The sequence below is a fragment of the Sebastes fasciatus genome, chromosome 1 (assembly GCF_043250625.1).
Source record: "Sebastes fasciatus isolate fSebFas1 chromosome 1, fSebFas1.pri, whole genome shotgun sequence".
In the NCBI taxonomy this organism is placed as follows: Eukaryota; Metazoa; Chordata; class Actinopteri; order Perciformes; family Sebastidae; genus Sebastes; species Sebastes fasciatus.
Window position 1 is genome coordinate 15,240,389 of NC_133795.1, and position 24,305 is coordinate 15,264,693.

Sequence of the window (24,305 nt, forward strand, 5' to 3'; positions counted from 1 at the left end):
ACTACAGGAGCTCAGGTATAGCTAGCTAGCTCATTGTAGCTAGGGCCTCATCTGTTGCTAGGTTGCTATGCCCCCCTCGCGCTCGCCCCTCCTCTCCCTCCGGGTTCCAACGGCCCAACTGACGAGTAGACGGAGCAGAAAGAGAGAGAGAGAGAGAGAGAGAGAGAGAGAGAGAGAGAGGGAGAGAGGGATTGCCTCGGAGGGAAACTTTTCCTCCATTGTGTTTTTTTAAGTGCCGTTTACTTCAGCGGAGAGAGAAAGAAGAGAGGGGAGGTGTGCGTGTGTGTGTGAGGGAGGATCGTTCAGATTTTCCAGAGGGAGAGAGAGAGAGGAGGACTTGGAGTAGTTTGGAGTCACAAGAGGAACTTCAACGGTTAATTTATCCAAAGTTGTGTGACTGACTGAGACTGAGGCAGAATGGAAACTAGCTAACTAACCTTCACTATCTGTTGTCTCTAGTCGCTGCTTTACATACATTTACATGAGGTAGAGGCAGAGGTAGTAGGAACTAAACGGTGCCGTTGTTGTTTGTCGGTTTAATGCAGGCTGTGAGTTTTTAAAAGAGCCTAGAGGAGGAGAAGTTGGGAGAGAACCGGTTTTCCCTGGTACCCTACCGACGCTTTGTGTTACTGAGTGTTACTCAGTGTTACTGAGTGTTAGTGGTGGTGGAGGGGTGTTTTTCCTGTTTGACAGAGCCGATTGTCAAAGGAGAAGTTACAACACACACACAGGCTCATCGGTAAGTTTCTTTAAATCACTTTCATTTAAAAATAATGTGTTGCAGATGTCTAGCTACATCATTCTCCTTTTAAAGTCTGTGTCTGTTATTCTCTGTGGACATTTTAATTCAGTTAACTGTTGCTGTATCCTTGGCAACAATAACTACTGTACTTCAATACCGATGATAATTGATTATAGTTTTGAGCCCAGTCCATCTCAGATCCCTGACTGATGATCAGAGCCAAAATCTACAGCTGGAAATGTTTGTAATAACACGTAGCATGAAGCTTGTTGGCTGCTTCCATGACTGCTCCCCCATTTTTCTTTTTTTTAAAGCATTTTACACTTGAGGCACATAAATTCATCCTTCAGTCTTTCAGGGACAAAGACATAATGATCCAGGATAACATTTACACCATAAAATCCTCCAGTACTGACTAACAACTCTTAAGTTAGTTATGTGAAAGTGGTGCTATAGAGGAAGATGGTTAAGTGGCCTGCATCTCTTAAAAATATGAATACTGATTTGATTCATTTAAATTCAGTTATATGTTAAGTATAACATAACACAGACACCAAAAAATCCTCCAGTAGGCTACTGACTAACAACTCTTAAGTTAGTTATGTGAAAGTGGTGCTATAGAGGAAGATGGTAAAGTGGCCTGCAGCTCTTAAATATATAAATACTGATTTGATTCATTTAAATTCAGTTATATGTTATGTATAACATAACACAGACACCAAAAAATCCTCCAGTACTGACTAACAACTCTAGGTTTTAAGTTAGTTATGTGAAAGTGGTGCTAGAGGAAGATAAGTGGCTTGCAGCTCTTAAAAATATCAAAAATCAATACTGATTTGATTCATTTAAATTCAGTTATATGTTATGTATAACATAGCACAGATCGTTTGACTCATCTGAAGACTTAGAGAAGCAGAACTTCTTTATTCTTTATATTCACCCATAGTGTCTGCATATGGAAACATAAGGCAAACATTTCTGTCCCTTTATGGCCCACATAGCGTGCAAGAAGCCCTGTGGTTCTGCTGTGTGATCGAGGCCTGGGAGTGCCTCTTGGGTTTTTTGGGCCTGTGATGACCGCCTACAGGTCCTATCTTTACTGGGGAGTGCAGTCTGTAGTTACACCCCCTCAGTGCACCCCCCCATCTACTTGACCTACTCTTGTCAGCATGCACCAGATGGTTTTGCCCCGTTTGAAAAGGCCGAGAGGAAGCCCTTCCCTGCTTTTGGGGGAAAGAGAGAAGGCAGGAAAAGGAGACATGAAGAGCAGGGCTTGATGAAAGTTACACTGCACATGCTGTTTTGCACGGTGCCTTTTAATTAGAGCGGACTCAAGGGTCTCATTTTGGTCTCGTCTTTGCTGTCACAATATGCTAACACTGCATGCTGACTTATCTTCAACTATTAAAAACACAAAAACGTTATTGAAAAAGCCTTCAGGAGAGAGTGTGCACAGTACTAGAGCAGCTGACCCACACAGCTATAGGCAGGAATTCCCATTTTATGAGGACAAGCTTTAATTTGAAGTTTGGGTAATTACTGTGTTTGGATCGGCTTTCTTCTTTAAACAGAAGCAGTCTTTTTTTCCACCCTAAGACAACATGGCCGTAGACTAAGGTTTATTCTTCTAATTAAGGTATTGGCTGGTTGGCCATCTCTGTATCATCCGTTCCAAACTTGGTCATCCGTTGGTTAACTCTATGTTTTGTAGTATAAAGTAAAAATGAAATGAACAATTCTTACTTTTTAGTTTACATAATTAAACAAATGTCTTTGGATAAAGCTACATGAGAGCCCGAAGTAGAAATTTGGGGAATTTGTAGTTTTACTTTCAGCAGTTGTGCCAGCTGAAAAAGACAGACTTCATTGTTTTCTATGCTTAGTGGTACTTTAAAACACAATTATTATTACTATTATTTAGGTGAGTTTACCTCAGAAGTCTTAAGAGTTGCTGGGTTAGCACTCCAGCTCTGTTAGCATATTGTCCATGTGCACTGCACATGGACAAATCTATAAACACTGAGGAGTGACTCTAAGCTTGTCATGATGAATAATAAGTGTTACGAAAGAGCTGTGCTGTATAATCTGTGCAAGACTCATTGCTGTGGTTAATCTAGGATAATAACTCTAATAATCTTCTAGGATAGTGGATCATTTCCTGTTTTATGTCTTTGTTGTTTTTAATGTAGTAAAAGGTAGCTCATTCAATACATCTTTAAATTATCCAACCATAGACGTAATTGCTTTTATCATCAAATGCAGTTTAACCTGTCTTCCTGTATTACTTTGTAAATGACAAGCCCAACTAAAAGAAGCTTAACATGGCTTTAGTTTGTAGTTAGACTCAGCGATGGAAGGATTTGGAGACTCCTGGGAGCAAGAAAAGCCCCATTGTCACATGGAAACCACACAAAAACTGATACCATATCATTTTTGAAACGTCCATCCATATGCTACTTATAGCACTTAAAACATTGGTTATAGTTATGACATGAGAGGGGTGTTGAGTTGGCTTGCAAAATGAAGGACGCACTGGATATTTTAGGCTCGTGAGATCGCTGTAGGAGGTACAATTATTGTCGAGTGGAATTTGACAAAGAGGGTTAAATGGCTGCTCTAAATCATAGAGCTGCAGACATATATAGACACCGCATGGAGGTCTGAACTGCTACTGTGTTCTGACCATGGATGTATAATAAGACCTGGATACGACGCTGCTGCTCAACCTTGATTCCAATTTTTTCCAGTGGTATTGCGATGAAAAATCCCCCTGTGGCCCAAAAAAGCGTTTTCCGCAAAGACCAGCATTGTAAAATGGAGACGACAGTAAAACTGTTGACAGGAAAACTCAAATTGCAAACAAGGTCTATTATGACTCTTTCTATTATGAATTTAGATCCATGCAGTTTCATATTTGTAAAACTTGCTTTGAGCAGAGAAAAGCGATTTAAACAACTGTGACGTCACATCACAATGTAAAGTCTATGCCAGCGGGAGAAACACTACTGCACATATTCAGTGGGCCGCATACCACGGAAGTAAACGCGGAAGCTAGTAAACTTTTTTGGCGCCATCCTGGGATCTGGTATCCAGTTCTGATTATACATCCATGGTTCTGACTGACTCCCCTTTCTGCTGTTACAGCAAACCTATCTACAAAGTATCAGAACTCAATCAGTGGCCCGATGTAGTGGCCATTTGTCTGACAAAAAATCAAACTTAAATCAAAGGGCCACTGATGCACCATGGGTATGTGGATTACAAAGGCAAAAGAGTCCATTATCCATGCAAAATGTATGTATTTATTTAACCAAAAAGCAAGCAAACGAACACAAAGAAAACATGGATGTCGTTGCCTCTTTTGTTCTGGTAAAAAAAAACATAAGCCCACCCAGGTGCATGCTGGTCCTATACCTGCCTACCTATCTTTATTGTCGCATGTGCCCACAGTTTTACCCAATTCATAAACAAAAGAAACCAAAATACTAATTACGCAAAAAACGAAATATACCAAACAAGAAAATAATTACACTAAACAAATAACTAGCAAAAGAGAACACTATCAAAAAGCAAATGTAGATAAACATGTAGAATAATCAATCAAATAATACTACTTATTATTAGTAAAACAACTACTAAATACTAACAACAAATAAATAGCTCCTACACCCAATTGATTTTACTTCAGCAGTCTGCCTAAGCAACTCTGTTTCTTGAACACCACCTCTCTTTAATAAGAGCTAAACAAAGTTTCAATATACGCTATAATAATATCATCATACCCCACTGACATGTCCCCAGCTCAACTTCATACAGAACACATCTCGAACTGGTCAGACGTTGTCTTGCTCAAGGACTCTACGCCAACCTAGCGTTCATCAGAAGCATACATTATCTCATACACACAAAGTGCCACACTGTCATGCTCTCGCTAACATATGGATATCAGACTCCACCGCACCGCCTACTAAATGCTGCTCTCCACCACAAACCCTAATAGAGCGTTGTGGAGCTGCCCCTCCTTGCTGCACACACTGTACGCTCCTTCCACTGCTGCTGGATCACAACTTCAACTTACTGCAGCGTTTACTCGGTGTATGGATATTAGTCCTAACTATGTTAATGACCATGTGTATTTCTGATGTAAAGGCTACATGCACATGCACCAACGACATGTGACTTTCTTCAAAAGGCTCCTCATTGTGTTTCTGATCTTTTTGCATGCCTCTCTATAAGTAGCTTTCAAGTTGAAAGGCCTCTATTGTTTGGACTAAAGTCAGGCATGAGAGTAAGAGATTATGAGGGGAAAAGAAGTTAGATACTACTAATGATAAGCAGCCACAAGTGACCGTTATTGGGGTCATCCGTGGCCAGAGGGCAAATTATTTGGCAGTGAGAATTATATAGGAGAAATAGGAGACTTCAGTTTAAGTCCTACAGCTGCCAGTGAGATTGTGACTGACAGGTTGTCACTTGAAAATCTGCCAATTTTGTCTATAAAGCTATTAAGTGCAATCAGATATTGCAAAATGATGTGAATTTTTATAACTCTGCGTAGTGATCAAGATGTTGCAACTCTAACTGTGTTGTGTGCAAAAAATAAGTTGGTTGGCCTGAATCGAGACAGCTTTAAGAGGCAAATAGTTTGAATACAATTTTACAATTTTGGAAACTCTTTGGTCATGAATATGTGGAATGTGAGGACTAAAGTGAACCATCTTTTCTTTTTCTTTTTTTGGTTCAAGAAAGATCCAAGTAGGGCGGCTGGTTAGCTCAGTCGGTAGAGCGAGCGCCCATGTATTGCCAAGGCTGTGTCCTAGCAAGCGGTGGACCAGGGTTCGAATCCGGCCTGTGGTCCTTTCCGCATGTCATTCCTCTCTCTCCCCCTTTCCAACACTCTATCCACTGTCCTATCAATAAAAAATGCTTGAAAAATCTCTCCAAAAAAAAGAAAGATCCAAGTGCACATTTTTGTGTCACATCTTGTCAGAGAGTTGCATTAAAGTAGTTACATCCCAGATCTGCGCGGGGGGAAATGAGCCTTTTTGACACTATTCCTGATCACACTCCTTAAAAAAATGGCACCTCAGTGATATGATAAGAACTGCAAAGCTGTTAATACAGTTGTGAATGCACCCACAATGCAATGAGGGTGCACTGGGATACAGTTGACAGTCAAGACACATGCAAAGGTTGTTAGAGACGCATGTCCACATGAGTATTGTGCATGCAAATGTATCCCATGGGTGACGTATATTCAACTTTGTAGTGTGCGCATAGCACAATAGAGCTTTTCAAACACAGCTGAATTGCCTATGGCACTCACTCTAAGGTTTTGAAGCGAGGGCTCAAGTTAAGGTACCAAATATCTATCGCAATGCTCTAATTTTATAGCTATATTTATTTATTTGTGTGTATGTGTGTGTGTGAGTATTTTGTTTTTCAGCTGTAAGGAAGTGTGAGTGGGGAAGGATAAATCTGGATTAAAAAACAAAAGGTCTGAACAGGAGCGTGACAGTAGAGGCGTGTGGCACTGGCGGGTATTTATTTGTCGATATAAAGTCTGTATAGATTTGTACATTTGCATCATATTGGTTTGAATATGGCTGCATGGAGCTCAGACTGAGAGTGTATCATTATGAATTTACAAAACTTCTGAACATTCAAATTCTGGGAAAAAACGTGTAAACTGACTGTCATGTGGTGCTTTGTTCATTATGTAAGTCGTTACAGCACACCAAGCACAAACTCTGTGCTGAAATAGTTCCAGTCACGTAAGCAGAGACACAATAGCACGTGTTATGTAGATTAGCCTGCGAACCAGACAGATTACAAGCTTGTTTTCATCATATTGCGAGGTTGCCTTTTCTGCTGTTTCCTAAGAACGAGCAAATTGCCCAGGTCCTGCTGTTTGTGTTGACAGTGCTAACATTCGTAGCAGTGCTAGGCAGCTGCATCGTGTTTCCCAGTCCCAGATTCTCATTTGAGGCAGTGTTGTTGTTGAGGTGAAGTGATGTTTCAGTGTTGGGGATCCAACGTTTTGTTCCTGTCTGCTCCGTGTCACAAACACAAGGGTCAGTTCCTGCTGAAAGCTGATGTTCCACTTCCTCATCTGGTCCTGAGCTTCCTGCTACGGAGAGACAGGAAGCTCAATAGCGGCCCATAGGATGACTTGCTCAATATGATTTTAGAGTGAATGCAAATGTTATTGTGACAATGAGCGTAAAAGTATCCATGTTTATCCCGTTTTATGCTTAGCACAATATGGCATCCGTTTTAATAACCCCGCACCATGACAGTTAGCTTTATTCCCATGGTTCCTGTCATCTAGACCCCATCAGTCTCTCAGCTGGTTGGGGTGTTCAGCTGAAGGTGCCATGATTTATGGCTGCAACTGCACCGGTACATCTCACATCCTTGGTGTCTTCCAAGTGAAGTTGTCAGACAGCCAGGTCATAACACTGCAGGTCTTCAGCTTCTCAGCTGGCCCTGGCCATCAAGTTGGAGGAGCACTCGCAGAATCCTTGGCTGTGATCACACCCACCCACCCCTTCATTAAACACACCCAGATTAGCTATGTGGGGAACTTGTAGTCAGCCCTGCCTGTTTCTCAGCAGCTGAGCACTGAGGTCTGCTCTACTCAGCCCCCCTGCAGTGTTTGTTCAGGAGGAGTATACTCCTGGGCAAGTATTTGTTTGAGGGGCAACATAATATTCCTATAGCTCATCTGCAGCTGATGCTTATTGTGTGTTTATGCACAGTTCCCACCTACTGCCTCTTCAGTAAACGTAAGTGATACCTTTTTGTCTTTTTTTGCCATTGGAGTCCAAGGAAAGGGGTTTGGCACTTTTCAAACCTCTACTGGTCAAGCTCCACCAACTATGGGATGGATTTCCATAAGATTTCATACAGACATTTATGGTCCCCAGAGGATGAATCCTACTGACTTTGGTCATTGGTTGACTTTTTAGTTTTTGATGGACTGTCATGAAATTTACTACAGATATTTAAGGTCCCACAAGGACAAATTCTAATAACTTTGTTGATCCTCTGACTTTTCATCTAGCACTAATTTTGTCCAATCCTTTGCTTTTTGACCAAAAACCTGAAAAACAGACATTACCAGCCGTCTCAACAGTACTTTGTGTTTAGTGCTAATTAGAAAATTTTAGTATGCTAATGGTGTCTTCAAATGGGGTCGTGTTTACCGTGTTCACGAGAAGAGTCCATACAAACGCCCCTCTCTTGTGGTATTCACGACCTTGTAACTGTGAAACTTTCTGAAAGCTCAGACCTTACAAGTTGTGATGTGTTTGTTGACGTTATCAGAAATGGCCGCGTCCATGAAAGTACATTTTTCGGTGCATAATAAGTTAATATATTGTAATCGAAGTCGTATATTGTTTATCTTCGGAATTTTATAATAGGTCTGAGGAAAATGTTGATATTCCCAACGGCCTCATCTTCTTCCTCTGTCATTTTGCATTTGCATTTCCTGCATTGTGTTACCCACTTGTTAGCTTGCTAAATTGTTAGTGTACGGCTGTAGACTCTTATTCTTGTTGACTTGTATTGAATTAGTTGCCAGGCGCCTTTAGCTTATCGAAAATTCAGCTGGGAGGAAGCATTAGGAGGTTTTTGGGGGCCTCCAGAGAGCTCAGTCATTAAGATAGATAGTTGTGTTTCTAGTTAGGACCCCCTCCCTCCATCACTCACCAGCCCTCTGAAGGCAAATACTTGGCACCCATCTTACAGCAAACACTCGGGATCTACCAGTCTCCTTGGTGCTCTCAGCCATCTTTATGCAGTCTCCCTTTTTGGTCCGCATGGTTTCCTCTGAGTGCCACTAGAGGTCACAGCATGGGCCTCAGAGTCTTTGTTTTGCCCCATAATGGCTCTATTCTCCCACAGCAGCAAGGACTTCCAAGCCTGCTAGACATAGGACACCATTGTGACTCACGGAGGGGTAACATGAGGCAGACCACAGAGACATGGCTGTGCGTTTAGAGTTAAGTAAATTACTGTTAAAGTGGTGTTGAAATATTAAACTAGTTCACACATAGTGCTGGCGTTACTGTTAAACCCCAAAGAGTTGTTTTACCAGTTGCAATATAAGATTTAACAGTAGCCAAATATTCTATGTGGTAGAAGGGAGGAGACTGGACTTGTTGACTTATTATTTTCTATTAGCACTGATGACTTATTATCATGGTTTTACTTAATTCAATAAGCCAACCAGATAACATTCATTCTAAGTCCTGGCTCACTAGAAGCAACAGAGGAAGTTGTGGGAAGATCTTGTTAGTGTCCAATTACAGAGAAGATGACCCTGATGAAGGCCACAAGCTGAAACACGTTAAAGTTGTTCTATATACTACAAGACAGGTGTTGCTGGAGTCTTGACCTCTTCACACTTTTTCCCTTCTCCATGCATCTTGGAAGTAGATGAAGTTCTGCCAGAAACCCCCATTCTGCTTCTATAGTGTCCAATTACAGCAATTACTGTAAAAAAAAAAATAAGCTACTGTGTAATGTGATGTGTTACTATTTTATCTAGTTCCTACAAAATGTAGGTACAACGCTGTATTCAGATTTGACATGCTGTATGTAAGGACAAGACACATCACATCACTTTTTTTCTCTTACGTTGAAAGATAAAACTACAGAATAATTAGATTAACTTGAAAGAGACCCTTTTTTTCACTGAAGTGGTGTAGATTAAGTTAATTATCTTTGTATACCCAGTAACATACGCTGTGTCTGCTTTCTATTACAAAATATTTCGTAATTGCAATATCAACTTGCGTAATAAACACATCGCGAAAGACTATGATATTGCACTCTGGGAGTTTTTTTAGTTAGTTGAAAGAGAGTATCAATGAAAAAAGTGCACTTTAAAATGCAACTATCAATCTTATATTGTGTCTTTTGTGTTCAGTTCAATGTTCAATATAACAATGTTTGAAATAATTTCCTTAAATTCTTTTAACTCAACAGACAATTTGTTGTATTTTAGTAGAATACTGAAAACAACAGGAAGGCAGAACTAAGGACACTTGGACACATCTGCTTATTTATCGCAAGTAATATCGTTATCGCGATATTCAACAACGTTATCGTATATCGCATATTTTTCTCATATCGTGCAGCCCTACTACAAAAGTACATGAGGTAGTTTGTTAGAGGAATGTGTAGCAGAAGATGACCTTAGACACTCATTTTTATTTCACATTTCTCACAAGAAAAAAAGCAAACAGTAAAAGGTCACAGAGCAGGTGAACAGGGGAAGCAGTCACAAAAAGCTTTACAAATGAAACTCCCTGTAGGAAGCTGGCTGGTGCAGGTGTTTCATATCCAAAACAACCAGGTCGCTTAATGCTGCATTCATGTCATATAGGACAAAGGCAGACGGGGGTAAAATGCTCTGGGGCAAACCAACATCAGTCAGAAGTAAACTATCTCTACTGAAGTTTGTTGGTTAATTTTTAAAACAAATGTGTTTTTTTATGTACACGTAAACATTTTAACAGTTCCACATTGCAACTCCTCTTCTTCTCATTAGACTGCATCAACACCAACTTGGAGAACCAGATCAGAGTAATGTGACAAAAGCCGATAACACTGAGCTTCCTGTGTCTGTCAATCCATTTTTTAGCTATTTATGCTGGTCAGGGTCAAATGGGGCTGGAGTCCTTGTTTATTGAGCAAAGGGAAGCCAATCTATCACAAAACATCTTTTTAAATTTTAGAGTTTAATCTGAGTGTTTTACGACATAGAGGTAAGATATTTAGAGAATATGAGAATTTCAAATGGAAAGCCCCACAGCCAGCCGTCATATTCAAACCCTTCTTGCTTCACCGCTGAGTTTTATATTATCCTGCGATACGGTTTGGTTCTTCATTTTAAGTCAGCTGAGGCTGATGTGAAGATTATAGTCTGTGATTGTACACAGAGATCTCTCCAGCAGTGCTCATTTTGTTTGAAAAGTTACATTTTATTTTGCGTTTGACTCATTCTATCCAGTTTACTTTTTGTCTTTCTATAGTCAACAAATTGTAAAACAGTTTTCCTCACATTCACTTTAGGCATTTTTTTCCAAACTTTACTTTAGCTGATATCAGGATAGTTTGCACATAAGTTCATCTATGAGATTCACAAGTCACATTTTATAAGCAAAAACGTTTGTTACAGAGTATTGAAAATGATAAATCGGTAGTCATTATGGTTTGTGGTGCGTTTATTAGAATTGTATATATATTCACATTACTGCACCAACATCAAAAAATGTACATAAGTAATGTACATATTATCGCAATTTCAGCTTTTTACAAAAATCCTCGAAATTGTAAGTTACTCTATAATGTAACCTACCAAAGTCTCCAGATTTGAACTGGCCACATACACATATTGGACATATTGCTCCTAAATTTTGTGTCTTGTCTTTCAGTGAAGAAATTAGATATTGCAGTTGTCACTGATGGAAAGCAAAAAGAGGGAAAGAGGGAGAGAGGGATAGGTACTGAAAAACTGCGAATGACTAAAGAAGAAAAGAAAACTTTCCAATGGGCTCTCACTTTTTCCATGTAAAGTAATACATAGACAGGAGGACATACCCATCAAGGCCTGACTAATGAGGCATATTTCAGTGTAAAAGAGGAAATAGATTTAAGGTGTGGAAAGTTCCAGTTAAAGAAGAGACTAGGTCGTGGATAGACGGGACGGAAAGAGAAAGATCTGCCAAGTAGCACAGAATAAAGGCAGGAGTGACTGTTCCCGACTGTTTGTCTTGAGTAGAAAACGTGAGTGAGCTGTAATCGGATCTCAGCTGTGGTGAGATCATACAGGAGGCCTGCCAGCAGCCTCAGAAAGAGCAGTCCACCCATAAGCCTTTAGCCCCACTGCAGCCCTCTATGGGCCTGCCAGCTTAAATATCATATATAATTTTCCAAGAGTACTAGTTGGTCCTAGAAATTACAGAGGTAAAATGAGAAAGAACTACTAAAAAGTGTTTTTAAGGATCCATTTTTGCATACAATTTGCATAAAAAAGGTGGGCTTCATACCATAGTATATAAGCTGAATCAGAATCAGAATCAGAAAGGTGTTTATTGCCAGGTGTAAGGGGTATACACGAGGAATTTTCTTTGGCTTATTGGTGCGAGGCAAACAGTATAATAACAAAGAATAGATAAACGTTAGAATAAAATAAGAATAAAAAATGTACAATTTACAAAATAAGCTATAAAATAAACATGGTATAAACAGATAGTGCAAATATTGTCGGTGTGCAAACAAAACAATCAGGTATCAGAGGGAGAGAGAGGGAGAGAGAGGGATACTGTAGGGGGTGGTATTGAGAGTGTATGAGAGAGGAGGAGAGTCAGTGTCGGGGTAGGGGGGTAGGGGGGGGGGGCCGTAGTGTGTGTGTGAGGGAGAGACAGTCACAGGGGGGCGGATGGGTTGTTGGAGAGCCCCACTGCCATGGGGAAAAAACTGTTTTTGTGGCGTGAGGTTTTGGTCCTGATGGACCTTAACCTCCTGCCAGATGGTAAAGTCTGAAAGAGATGGTGCTTGTTAGTATAGCTTGTTGCTATCCTGTGAAAACTTTGTATTGCTGAATTCGGTGATGTTTGGTGATTAAAGTATTACTTATTCCTTTATGAATTGGAAAAATGTTCCTACTTCTTATGCTAAATAAACCACTTCACAGAGCTGTAAACAGGTTTGCTGTTCTTAGCTAATGAAAAGTCAACATTATGGAGATACATGATTTTCACAGGACGTAACATCTGCTGCTCTGCAGTAATTTTGGACATAGATACTGTGTCAACTAGTTGTTATCATAATAAATGTATCAATTAACTGTATGTGTGTGTATTTTTAATAAGCAAGGGTGCAAAGTAGGGTAACATCATAAAAAAGCTAATTTAACATGAACCTAAAGTTGCTAAATTACTTACAGAAAACATTGCTCAACGGTTTTCTCCTTCCCATGTCATTCTAAAAGGATAGTTAAAACTAGATTATTTTAAATGTGTTAAAATCTGATAAAGTAAATCCAATTAGTCTTCTCAGATGACCGACCACTTACGACTGTCAGAGGTCATGACCCTAATGATTCAGGGGGGTACAGAGATCAACAGGGGTCTCGGCACATGGATTATAGTGAGTGAATGAGCTGCCTTTGTGTATGCCCGGGCGTACAGGATTGTCGAGTTGCATAGTCTATGGCAGCTGCACATACAGAGCAGCTAGGAAGAAGTCACAGTTGACCAAAGTTGACACTTAACATTTACCCCCTGGAGTACTTCAGTTTTCTGTGTTGATCAGGATACGCCACACTTTCTTTATTTTTCCATAATTCATCCACATTTCCTCTCCTTTTACAGACACCAGACCTGCTCAGATGGACTTGAGATAACGCCACCAGAAGTTCCCACCCTTGTCCGGAACTCCAGCCTTCCACATTCACCCAGAATGGAAGACCCCACCGGGCTGAGCTCTGAAGGGGCCGGGGCAGGCACGGCCGAGGTCGACGCCTGTAGTTTGGAGATAGAGAGGAAGTATGACATCATCCCTGCCGTCATCTGCTCCATGTGTTGCCTGTTTGGCATCATCTACTGCTTCTTTGGTGAGGATCCCTGCCGGCTCAAAGACCTTGACATCAAGGAAGCTGAAACTGAACGTTATATCATGTATCAGCACATTTATGCTACACAGGAACAACAACACGTGTCACTCGCAAGGACCCGATCCGTACATCCTGCTCGATCGGTACTGCGAATGTGCACCTCTCAACAGAGATTAGAAAGAAGCGAGATGGCTCACTCATTAGCTACTTCCATAATCAGCTCTCAAAAAATGATCGCTTTGTCCAGAACTAGCGAAATGTCAGAAATTTGGCAATATTTTAAACTGGAAAATCTGTCAAGCGAGATAATAAAAGAAAGTTCTATGGCATTAATTCTCTATATGTATTTGTTCATGTTTTACAAAGGGTTTAACCAGAGCCAGGCCACACAACAATGATAGCAATCATATCATATCCATACAGGGTTAGTAGTATACAGCTGTTAAATAATAATAATAACAATAACAATATGTATTTTTGTTTTTAACACACCGGTATTGGATCGGTACTCGGTATTGGCCAAAACGTAAGTTCAGTTAATTGGTATTCGGAAGGAAAAAATGGTATTGGAACATCTCTAGACATAACACGCAATCAAAATTCCACTTGTAACTGTAAACTTACTATAAATCAAGTTGGATAAAGTGTCCAGAGTGACTTTGTTGAGCTTGTACCTTGTGTATTATATATTCATATAAAAGAAATTGCTTACTCACTGATCCTTCCTAATCCTGATTCCTCATTGTAGATCTCTCCTGTCTCCCCTGTTCTAGGTTACCGCTGTTTCAAGGCCGTCATGTTCCTGTCTGGTCTGATGTTTGGCTCCGTCATCATTTTCTTGCTGTGTCACAAGGAGCACGTGCTGGACACCCAGCTGAGCGTGGAGGCCAGCGCGGGTATCGGCCTCGGTATCGGCCTGCTGTGCGGTCTGGTTACTATGCTGGTGCGAAGCGTCGGCCTCTTCATGACCGGCCTGCTGCTGGGCCTCCTCCTGGCTCTTGCCGCCCTGCTGGTCACTCACCAGTTCTACACTCCAACGACAGTCTGGGTCCCACTAGGTGCACTTCTGGGAACGGGCATGCTGTTTGCTGTGCTGACACTGCAGTGGCAAAAGCTCTTCACCATGCTCTCCACAGCTGTGTTCGGGGCAGCTATCATGACAGTGTGTGCGGATTATTTTGTGGAGATGCTGGTTTTGGCCAACCATGTGTATGGATGCTTGCGCCTCACACCGGGGCCACCTCTGTGCTGGTACAGCTGGGTCATTCTGGGCATCTGGCCCGCCCTCAGCCTCATAGGAGTACTGGTCCAGTGGAAACTGACGGATGACAGCTTCTCACACACTGAGGGTAAGGAGGAAATATCATGTCCCTTTGAGTTGTGTTGTAAGGGCAAGTCAGGGCCCGTATCCGTCCCACTTTTAAGAATTATTTGCATAAGAAAGGAGGAGAAAAAAAATGTGTCTTCACAGTTATCAAGCAACTTATTATTCTGCATTCACACCAAATCAGGAGTTGTAAAAGTCAAAATTTCAAGGTCATAGTATAGTATGTCATAAGAAGTCATAGTTAAGTATGTCATAAATAATGTCATAGTATAGTATGTCGAAAAAAAAGTCATTGTATAGCATGTCGAAAAAAAAGTTATAGTATAGTATGTCATAAAAAAGTCATAGGAAAGTATGCCATAAAAGGTGATACTATACTATGACTTTTTAATGATTTTTTTATGACATACTATATTACATCCGACTCTGATGAACTCAGGAACGCTATGAGAGAATTTCTTAAAATTTGACACAAACCTCCACTTGGATTCAAAGATGAACTGATAAGAATTTGGTGGTCAAAGGTCAAGGTCACTGTGACCTCACAAAACACATTTTTGGTCATAACTCATTCATGAAGATGATTAATGATGAATTCTAGTTTAATGATGAATTGATGTATTAAAAACTGCCTTTGAATTTTCCTTCTCCTTGTAGTCGTTATCAGTCGGAGACAGAAGAGAGTCCAGTTGATGCGGATTCGAGAGAAGGATGCCAAGAAGCGACAGCAGGCAGGTGGGCAGGAAGGCACGTACCGCCGTAAACCCACCCCAGTGAAACGTTACGCTGGGGATCTACTGGCACCGGTCAGTGTCACCCAACATGGCGTGTGCTGTAGATACTGTAGCTACTGTAGATACCGTAGATGCTGTGGATCATTGTGTTTTAGTGGCGTCAGTTGTACCACTAAGCCTAACTGATGCAATAAAATCCAATAAAAGCCACCATTTTTGTGTACCTCACTCATCTCTCCCCTGTGTTTTTTCTTCTCAGAGCTACCTGCAAAGTCTGCGGGACAGACAGATGGGCACAGGCACTTCCCTTAGCAGCCTGGGCACTGCCAACCACACCATGATCGACATGGACTACGACACCGGGTCCACTGCGCCCCTTACAGCTACAACCCCAGTTGTCAGGGTCTGAGCGAAACAGAGATAAGAAGGGTCTAAATAATGCTCTCTGGTTCTCCAACTGTGTCTTCCTAACGTAGACTAGAACCAACAAACTGCTCCCCTCAGCTAAGGGTTTATTGTGCCATTAAACTGATTTTGGCGCGAGGATGTGTGTCAGTTCTTGGTGTTCAGTGAAAGAGAATGCTGCTTTTTGGGGAGAAGTAAGAGGTGTCACCTGTTAGGTGAAAGCTATAATATAACCACTGCAACCACTGTGTTTCTCAGAGAAACACTTAAAAGACAGATACTAACAAAGTAAGGTCCTCCATTTCCTCTCATCATGTATTAAATACATAAACAGCAAGTACGAGCCTCAATAACGGATGTATTTCTGTTTTGGTAGTGAATATGACAAAGCAATTTGTTTCACATTACATGTACTGTACTTAAAAAGTTAGTCATCGCCATGAAGTGTTGTGTTATTTACCTGTCTTACCTTTTTAACTGTGTGCTCGTAGGATTTACATTGAAATGACTGTGTTTTTTATAGTTTGGTGAGAGAGTAAAATATGATATGCAGATGGATACATGGAGTATGACAAAGTGAAGCAAAAACTAAATGGTGCAAATAAAAAACAGTTTGTATTTCTTGTCAGAATACAGTAGGTGAAGAATTTAGACTTGTGTATGCTTGTGGAGTAAACTTTTTTTAATTTAATTTATAAAATGACATGGTAGGGTTGAAAAAAGGACAAAAAACAAAGCATGTTTGTTGTTAATTTGTAGATTTTTAAATAATTATCCACTGTGTTTGAATTGTGCAGGGACAATGCACTTGTTACCTGAATCTGTACATACCTGTTGATAGAAATTTCAAAAGATAAATAAATGTGTTTGATACAAAACCAGTTTTTTCACTTATTGATTGAGTCAGATGAATGACACTGTTTGTCTCTTTGGGCTCTTAGCAACACTGGCAGTATTACTCACCAGGTTTTCATGGGCAATAAAGAGGTCATGGGGAGGATTTCCTACTCTAAAACTGGTTGGCGTTGCCATGGCGCCACCAACGTTTTTTTGCTGACAACACAATGAAGGACAGACCAGCCTTTCATCATAATGAATGTTGAATATTTTCTATCCTTTTTGTGGGAATGTTGAGCCACTTTTCTGGTGACAGGGAACTACAATCAAAGAGCCAATTTTACAGCAGACATTATGTCTTGTTTAATTGTAGAAAATGTTACATTTTCACAGGACACATGACTATGTCACATGATTCCTCACAGACCAGTGTGATTCATGAGATAATGGAAGTGTTTAGTAACATTTAAGAGCACTGAACATACTTTTTAAAAGTGTTGCATGATAGGTTAAACAAAATGTCTGAACAGAAAGTGCACACTCCCATCATCATATTACATCTTACTGAAAGTATTAACACATAATCCAACACATATGTTAGAGAGAAAAACAGAAGGCCTCCCTTGATTTCTCCCTGAGATCATACAAAAGCTTACACAATTCTTGCAGTCACAAAAACACACGTATTTGCTCAGGGAGTAAGCCTCACAAAAAATCACCCTAGCTTGGTTGAAATCAGATCCAGTGAAATAAAACATTTTTTTTTTTTAACGTGATAAATGATGATTCACAATCAATCACTGCTGTTGAGGTTGCCTGGTTGTCAATGCCTCTGGAGTGGAACCAGCACCCCTGCTGTAGACCTCTTGATACATGCTGCCCCCTGATGGTTGACCCCTAGCATTGCATCCAGCGCTCCTTCTTGCTCAGTGGGTATCCTCTTTCGACACTGAACAGCTCATTCACACGCCAGTAGTCATCTCCTTTAAAGAAGAAGATCTTGCCATTGGTCCAGGTGAGGGCTGCATCCGGACTGGACGGCACTCCGGTGAAGAGCATAGAGAGCGGTTTGGGGTAGACACTTAAGTCAGTGTACTTCAGCTCATCCCACTGCCAGTACTCTGAACCCTACACAGGCAGACGAAAGAGAAAGAGATAACAAACTGAGGATTTCTGCAAGAAGAATGATAAATGAGGATTGCTCTCGAATGTTTAAGTGCTGCTCATGTTTTGATACCTTGATAAAGACCAACTTCTTGTTCTTCTCCAGGTACAAAGCTGCATCAATATTATGAGGGATCCGTTTGACCAGTTTGGGGTAGCCCCAGTCCAGCGAGAACATGGTGTACCTCCACACTTTACTGTCTGTGACCAGAAACCGTATAAATATTCACACATTTAAATTCTGGACTCACAGAAGAAGAAGACACAACAGAAGTACTGGACAAACTGTACCTTTAAAAAAGTATGTCTTGTTGGTTCTTGGAGAGTGCACAGCAGTATCCAGGTTCCCAGGGAGGGTGGTCCACAGCCTGTCGATCTTTATCGGTGTGTTGTGTCCCAGATCAGTGATCGTCCAGACGGAATCACCACTGAAAGCAAAGGTTTTCCTCCATGGACCTGATTAAACATACAGTGAGGCACTAAAGTCTTTGTGACACATTTTGTGATCCTCCTGTTGTACTCAAATGTATTTGTATGATGGTACAGAAGATTAACATAACCACCTCGTCCTCACACGTACAGGAGGCGGACAAAATAATGTAACCCTTGATTATTTATTTTTTGAACTAACTTTAAAATGTAGTTGAATTTAAAAAATCAATGCAAAAATGTGATTTTTCAAAGTGAACTAATCTTTTTGACTGATGGACCTGTCGTCTCATGTTCTTTTGAAAACTTACATATCAAAATACAACATTTTCAGACCTTTATTGTGGCTCACAAATGCTGCTAATTTGAGTTTACATTATTTTGTCTATTCCCTGTAAAGCCAGGGTGTTGTGGTCTAAGGTAAAGTCAGGCTATAATGCACACAGGTGAAGCTTCTCCTGTAATTGACCCCATCGCTAAGCCCCGCCCACTCCCTTCATAGATAATTATCTAATATCTAGAAAAACTTAAAAAGCAATTTCAGAGAGAAGCAGACAGAAGGATCTACAATGCGTTTGGAGGATATATCAGCATGTCAAACTGATTCAGCAGCGAAAACAGGCTAACAAGATGAAGATAGAAGGTAACTAAAGCCTAAAGATCACATTATAAAAGTGAATCAACACATCACCTGGCGATCGAGACAACAGACAATGAAAGTAAGGAAAACCAATGGGACAAAATTCCGTAAACAAACAGGAGGTGAGTTACAAATGTCATGTGGCCCATAAATCCACAGGAACCGATCTGCAAATGCGCAAATATCATTCCACGTGTAGAAATAGATGCACAAATACGTATATATCACTTTACATGTAAACCTTAAAATACGTATTTACAGAGTAAGTTATGCGTATTTGCAAATCGCCTTGTATTTTTGTGGATATGACTTTACACAACACAAATACAAAACTACATGTTTGTCGATAGTGAAATATTTGGAAATCATGGTACACATTTGTGGAATGTCTTCTGTGGGTTACAACTAATAAGGTCCAATAAAAACTTCCAGAGGAACAACACTGTTCCTGTAAAACCAGGTAGGTCTTTATAAACTGTTACAATCACTAAAAAAGCAAAAGCAGCATGTGTATACAATCAGTAGCTAGCGAAGTAGTAGCTTACGTACCGTTTTAGAAACGTATTATCTCGTTCCAACCTGTCCGGTATACTACTATCATTATTACACGTGCCACAGGCACAAAGGTTAACCATTACTAGTTTGAAATACACAAAACCAGCCTGAAAATGAAGAAAATCTGAAACAAATTTGTGACAGTTTACGGAGCAGAGCCGTGTAATTGTCAGTTGTCCCCGGTCAGAGCTGGCTGATGGCCAGTCTGCGTTCGAGGGGCGAGACTTAGCGAAGGGTCAATTACTCTTTCAACAGCTAACAGCCGCTGCCGCCAATAAGCATAACGCTTGTTATATTTATAATAATTTATTATTATAATTTCGGTAGAATATTTCATTAGAATTTAAATAATTTTGTTTTACTTTTGTACGGCTCTTTTTAGGCGTCTGTTTTACTAGCGTCTGGTAGACGCTTTCAGTCCAAAATGGCGGAAGCAAAGCTTTGCTGCTGGGTGCTGATGTTGCAATGGAACAAACAATTGACTTACACTTCTTGGCAATATATGTTCTTTTTCTATAGCTTACCTAACATGATGGCATCCAGTGTGGCAGTGCAGGGGTTAGGGTTGTTCTCAGTATCAGGGCTGCTCTGTGTTGGAAACAGACTGCCTGGGCTTGTTGGACTGGCTAAAGTGCTGGTGGTGCGTTTGCCTATAAAACAGAGAAGTTTTAGGATGAATGCATGCTTTCCTTATTAAAAAACAGTGAATCTAAAGTCATACACTCACATGAAGTGTCAAGTCACAGGTACTGATTTATGGAAATTCACAAATACTGATACAATACAGTCAATACCAAACTGACAGCTCTGATCTAGTCCAGTGAGCCTTCTCGATGCACTCACCGTACAACATCTGGATGCCTCTGATATCATCTGAATGCAGCCTGAAGTTGGCACGGTAACCAGCGTAGACAGGAGCCATCAGAGCGCTTCTGAACTGAGAGTGGCCCAGGCCGAGGGCGTGGCCGATTTCATGGGCAGCCACAATACGCAGATTAGTGCCATAATATGTTCCCTCGGTCCAGAACTCATCCTCATCAAAATGGACAATACCAGATTCTGGTGTCTCAGCATGGGCGAGTACATGACCTGCAGATGGTTCACATAAACACACTGAGTTAGTGTTTCAGGGGACAGTAGGCCCAATAGTAGCTATATTTATATATTCAGGAAAAAAAACTGACCAGGGCCATCAAATGGGTTGGCGCAGTAGCGATCGTTTGCATGGAAGGAGATCTTTATGTCTGGTCTGCCGTAGTCGACCTCTCTGAAGGTCAAAGGCGCCATGTCACTCCAGTACTTGAAGGCAGAGCGGACGGCCGTCTTGACCTCTGCCTTCTTCATGTCAGGTGTGTAGTTGTAGATGCGATAGGTCAGACTCTTCTTTCTCCAACGACCTGTAAGAGAAGAATCCTTTTTTTTCTAAGTCACCACAACCAAACTGTCTACCTCACTAAAAGTTAACACTTTCTATATTGGTCTGTGAGATCACAAATGAAAAATAAGAATAACATGGACCTTTATCAATTTATTTTGTATAGTTCCTAGTTTAGTAGCTGTTGTTTTTTATCATCACATAGTAAAGATCACATATAATGATTCATAATACTTTGAGTTTACTTTAAATAAGGAACTTAATACTGCTACGTGAGTTGAGTTTAAACAAGTGCTTTTATTTCTTCACCAGTATTTCTACTCTAGTACTCTACTCTAACATTTCAGCAGTCTTTCTAAAATCAACAATCAAAGTTGGTGCCTTTAGAGATCCAACGATTTCTCCAAAGCTTTAAAGGTTTCTAAAAGTCTGAAAATTGAAATAACAGAAAGTCTAATCTTTTTTAAATATATATTTTAATACAATTACTTTTTATGACTTTTTTCGACATACTATAATATGATTTTATTTTTACATTTTAATGAAATACTATGACTTTTTATGATTTGTTTTCAACATACTATACTATGAATTCATTACTTTTTTTTCGACATACTATACTATGACTTATTAGGATTTCTTTTAGATACTATACTATGACTTTTTAGGATTAAAAAAAAAATAAAAAAAAATTAATGGCATACTATCAGTCCTTGCCAGATTGTGACAACATGCCTCAGAGTTTTCAAAGTTAAAACTACAAACTCTTTTAATGTTGTTTACATTGTAGGACATGTGGACAGAGTAGTTAACACGGGCTGTTTAAGAATTTAACAGATCTATAACTATATCTTCAAAGCGTATGTAAAGCAAAAATAGATATAACATTGTTGACAGTTTTGTGAAAGTGAAAATCAAGATATTTCCTTAACTCACCCATCACTCTGTATCTGTGATGTTTCTTGTTGAAGGGGTCCTCCATGCCACAGCGCGGCTGTCTCATCAGATTCAGAGTAGCTTCATCTAATTCTCCAGTAGGTGGCAGATCATTCACCCTCTGGAGAACCCTGGAGACAAGAGGTGATCAAACATCTGCAATCTGAGCGCTGCTCACATCCTCCTCCACTGTATCTGACCTTAATAGAGATCCAACATGTGCTATGACATTAACTTATTGTAAGCAACTGAGTTTCCCCTTGAAAGGACATCAGTCTATTTTACCTGAGAGCTTCAATGACTTCTTCCAGGTAATGAGGGTCCTGTGGATCAGCGGGGTCATTCAGGTAACCATACTGCCTCAAATAGGCCTGTGAATGCAGAGACAGACATTAAAGCTCATTTAAAAGAATCAAGTTATTTAGTCTATATAGTAGTAGCCTATATATACTCACTGTGGAGATTAGTAAAATTGTGAATGCATGTTTGAAAAGTTATAAAGCAAACTATCATCTTACCTTTGCTTCATCTAATTCTGTCCATTGCACCACTGCACAAATAGCTCCACTGAGGTTGAGCAGCACCAGCAGCAGCAGCCATGTGTAGTCCATATTAAAGTTTTCAATAATCCTGGGCCGATGCACGGAGCCTGAGAAGTGCTCAGCAGAGTCCCACAGCAGACTGTGTTTGTTCTCCGAGCGCTCCAGCAGTTTTTAAACCCAGCACATGAGTCAGACCTGTGGCTACGATGATCCATCCCTGAAGAATGAGAATTACAAGAGCAGCCAGATGACATCAAGCCAAATTGTCTGCTGTTGAATAGTACAGCTGTTTGGAGGGGAAGCAGAGCTGCAGCAGTGGTCTACACAGTCGACCAGTTTATAAGGTCAAGCTACCGTTTAACTTGATGAAAAGAGATCAATCACCCTGAACGATATTCTTCCCTCAAGGTCAAAGCCTTCTTGTTGATTCCCAGGTGTTACTACACTGTATGTAGGTACAGGTATGTATTACAGTGTAATTATGGGCCTCCACTTCCACATTCCTGTTGTACACACCTATCCCATCTGAGAAAAATATTTATGTTTACTACTCTATTACTACACAAATTGATCCATGATTATAGGTTTGGTATGCTTTTACATGTTGTCAACAACAATGTTTCCTTTTATGTAAAACAAATGGGATTTAAAGGGTTTTAAGGCCCAAATCCAGGTTTCAAATGCAAATTGTCCCCCCATTGACGAGTGTTTTAATAGACCAGACAACTAAATCTAAGCTATTATCTTTTCTGACAATTTTGCATCACTGCTGCGTATAAACACAAGAGCAAATGTCAGTCATTTTAAATATCATTAGTTCATTAACAAAATAAATGATGTTTCATTATTAAAGCTGCTTTAATCAATACTGTATAGATTAACAATGTCTCACATCACTATGTGGAATAATAATAATAAGTCAGTAGCGTAGATTCGCTCTCAGGGGACCAACAGAGAATTATGACCCAACTTTTAGCCTCTTTTAGCTCATTGTTTTGGTTAGCAGCCCACAAATGTGCTGTATGGTTCAGCCCTCAACAAGCTAATAAAAGCTAGCTCCCAGCTAACCCCAGCACTCCTAACACTAGCTGCCCAACACCAAAGACCAGCTAGTGAAAGTCGAGCATCTAGCAAGCGAAACACACAGATATAGAGCTGACAGAGAGAGTATTTGGTGGCATCTAGTTGTGTGGTTGCAGATTGCAACCAACTGAGTACCCCTCCGCTCACTCCTCCCTTTCCAAGTCTGCGGTAACGTGAGCCGCCGAGTGCAAAACCTTGGTAACGTCGTTCACCTCGCTCAGAGGCCATCCTTATCATAATAACACTACTTTAGTAGCAACGGAAGTAAGACGGCTGCTGGCGGTGATACAATTTTGCACTCTGCGGAAGCGTGTCAGAGAACTACGGTGGCATTCAGGTAACGTAAAAACGTGAAAGGCTCTCTCTAGAGTCAGTGTTTGGTTTGTCCGTTCTGGGATATTTTAGAAATATGACGGAGCAACATGGCGGACTCCGTGTAGAGGACCAGCTCCCTATGTAGATATGAAGGGCTCATTCTAACCTAACGAAAGAAAAAAAAACGTTTTTTAGTTTCAGGTGATTATACACTAATGAAAACATAGTTATAAATGTTATATTCCATTTCTGCTAATAGATCCCCCGAAATGTTACACACTGTTCCTTTAAGTGGAATTCTTTAATTAAATTTATGTGGTCACAGAAATTAGAGATTTTTTAAATTTTTTTATTTGGATGTTTGTGTATTATGTAACCTTTTGTTTTTAAATAACCAAGTCAGAGAGGAAATGAGCTAATACTTTCTGAGGAAATTTGTCACCAGGAATTTTTGTTACTATTTCTGTTTTGGCCGACTCAGCCAAATTTAATTTCCGCTTGTTGCAGTGTCGTATTTTTGATAAATTTAGATCAGTTTGCAACTGTGTAGAATTTATCGAAACTTTTAAACCCAAAGCAATGCAAAAGCC

General features: G+C 40.3%; 2 protein-coding genes across 4 annotated transcripts; one reads left to right on the forward strand and one right to left on the reverse strand.

The window, feature by feature from the left end:
* The first annotated feature begins 297 nt into the window (after positions 1-297).
* LOC141765785 (transmembrane protein 198-like) lies at positions 298-16,706 on the forward strand. 3 transcript variants are annotated; one of them, XM_074632025.1, is made up of 5 exons: positions 298-739; positions 13,132-13,373; positions 14,147-14,722; positions 15,358-15,447; positions 15,694-15,978. In XM_074632025.1, exons 2-5 carry the CDS (start codon positions 13,220-13,222, stop codon positions 15,744-15,746), a joined length of 873 nt encoding a protein of 290 aa, XP_074488126.1. In that variant the 5' UTR covers positions 298-739; positions 13,132-13,219; the 3' UTR covers positions 15,747-15,978. The 3 variants fall into 3 exon arrangements, with proteins under 3 accessions (XP_074488126.1, XP_074488136.1, XP_074488116.1); XM_074632035.1 differs by having other exon boundaries at positions 15,358-15,435; XM_074632015.1 differs by having other exon boundaries at positions 299-739; positions 15,358-15,506; positions 15,694-16,706.
* A 249-nt stretch (positions 16,707-16,955) lies between these two features.
* On the reverse strand, positions 16,956-22,470 carry mmp19 (matrix metallopeptidase 19). Its single transcript, XM_074632004.1, has 9 exons — positions 22,294-22,470; positions 22,061-22,146; positions 21,776-21,906; positions 20,649-20,861; positions 20,308-20,553; positions 19,989-20,114; positions 18,132-18,296; positions 17,914-18,041; positions 16,956-17,804 (listed from the first exon to the last, which is right to left on the reverse strand). Exons 1-9 carry the CDS (start codon positions 22,384-22,386, stop codon positions 17,574-17,576), a joined length of 1,419 nt encoding a protein of 472 aa, XP_074488105.1. The 5' UTR covers positions 22,387-22,470; the 3' UTR covers positions 16,956-17,573.
* Between the last annotated feature and the right edge of the window lie 1,835 nt (positions 22,471-24,305).

Coding starts and splice junctions, on each gene's coding strand:
- LOC141765785 (XM_074632015.1), top strand. CDS start 13,220: ATGGAAGACCCCACCGGGCTGAGCTCTGAAGGGGCCGGGGCAGGCACG. Junction 13,374..14,146: donor CATCATCTACTGCTTCTTTG/GTGAGGATCCCT, acceptor CCCCTGTTCTAG/GTTACCGCTGTTTCAAGGCC. Junction 14,723..15,357: donor CAGCTTCTCACACACTGAGG/GTAAGGAGGAAA, acceptor TTCTCCTTGTAG/TCGTTATCAGTCGGAGACAG.
- mmp19 (XM_074632004.1), bottom strand. CDS start 22,386: ATGGACTACACATGGCTGCTGCTGCTGGTGCTGCTCAACCTCAGTGGA. Junction 20,862..21,775: donor TCACAGATACAGAGTGATGG/GTGAGTTAAGGA, acceptor CTTCTCTTACAG/GTCGTTGGAGAAAGAAGAGT. Junction 18,042..18,131: donor CAAGACATACTTTTTTAAAG/GTACAGTTTGTC, acceptor TTCTGGTCACAG/ACAGTAAAGTGTGGAGGTAC.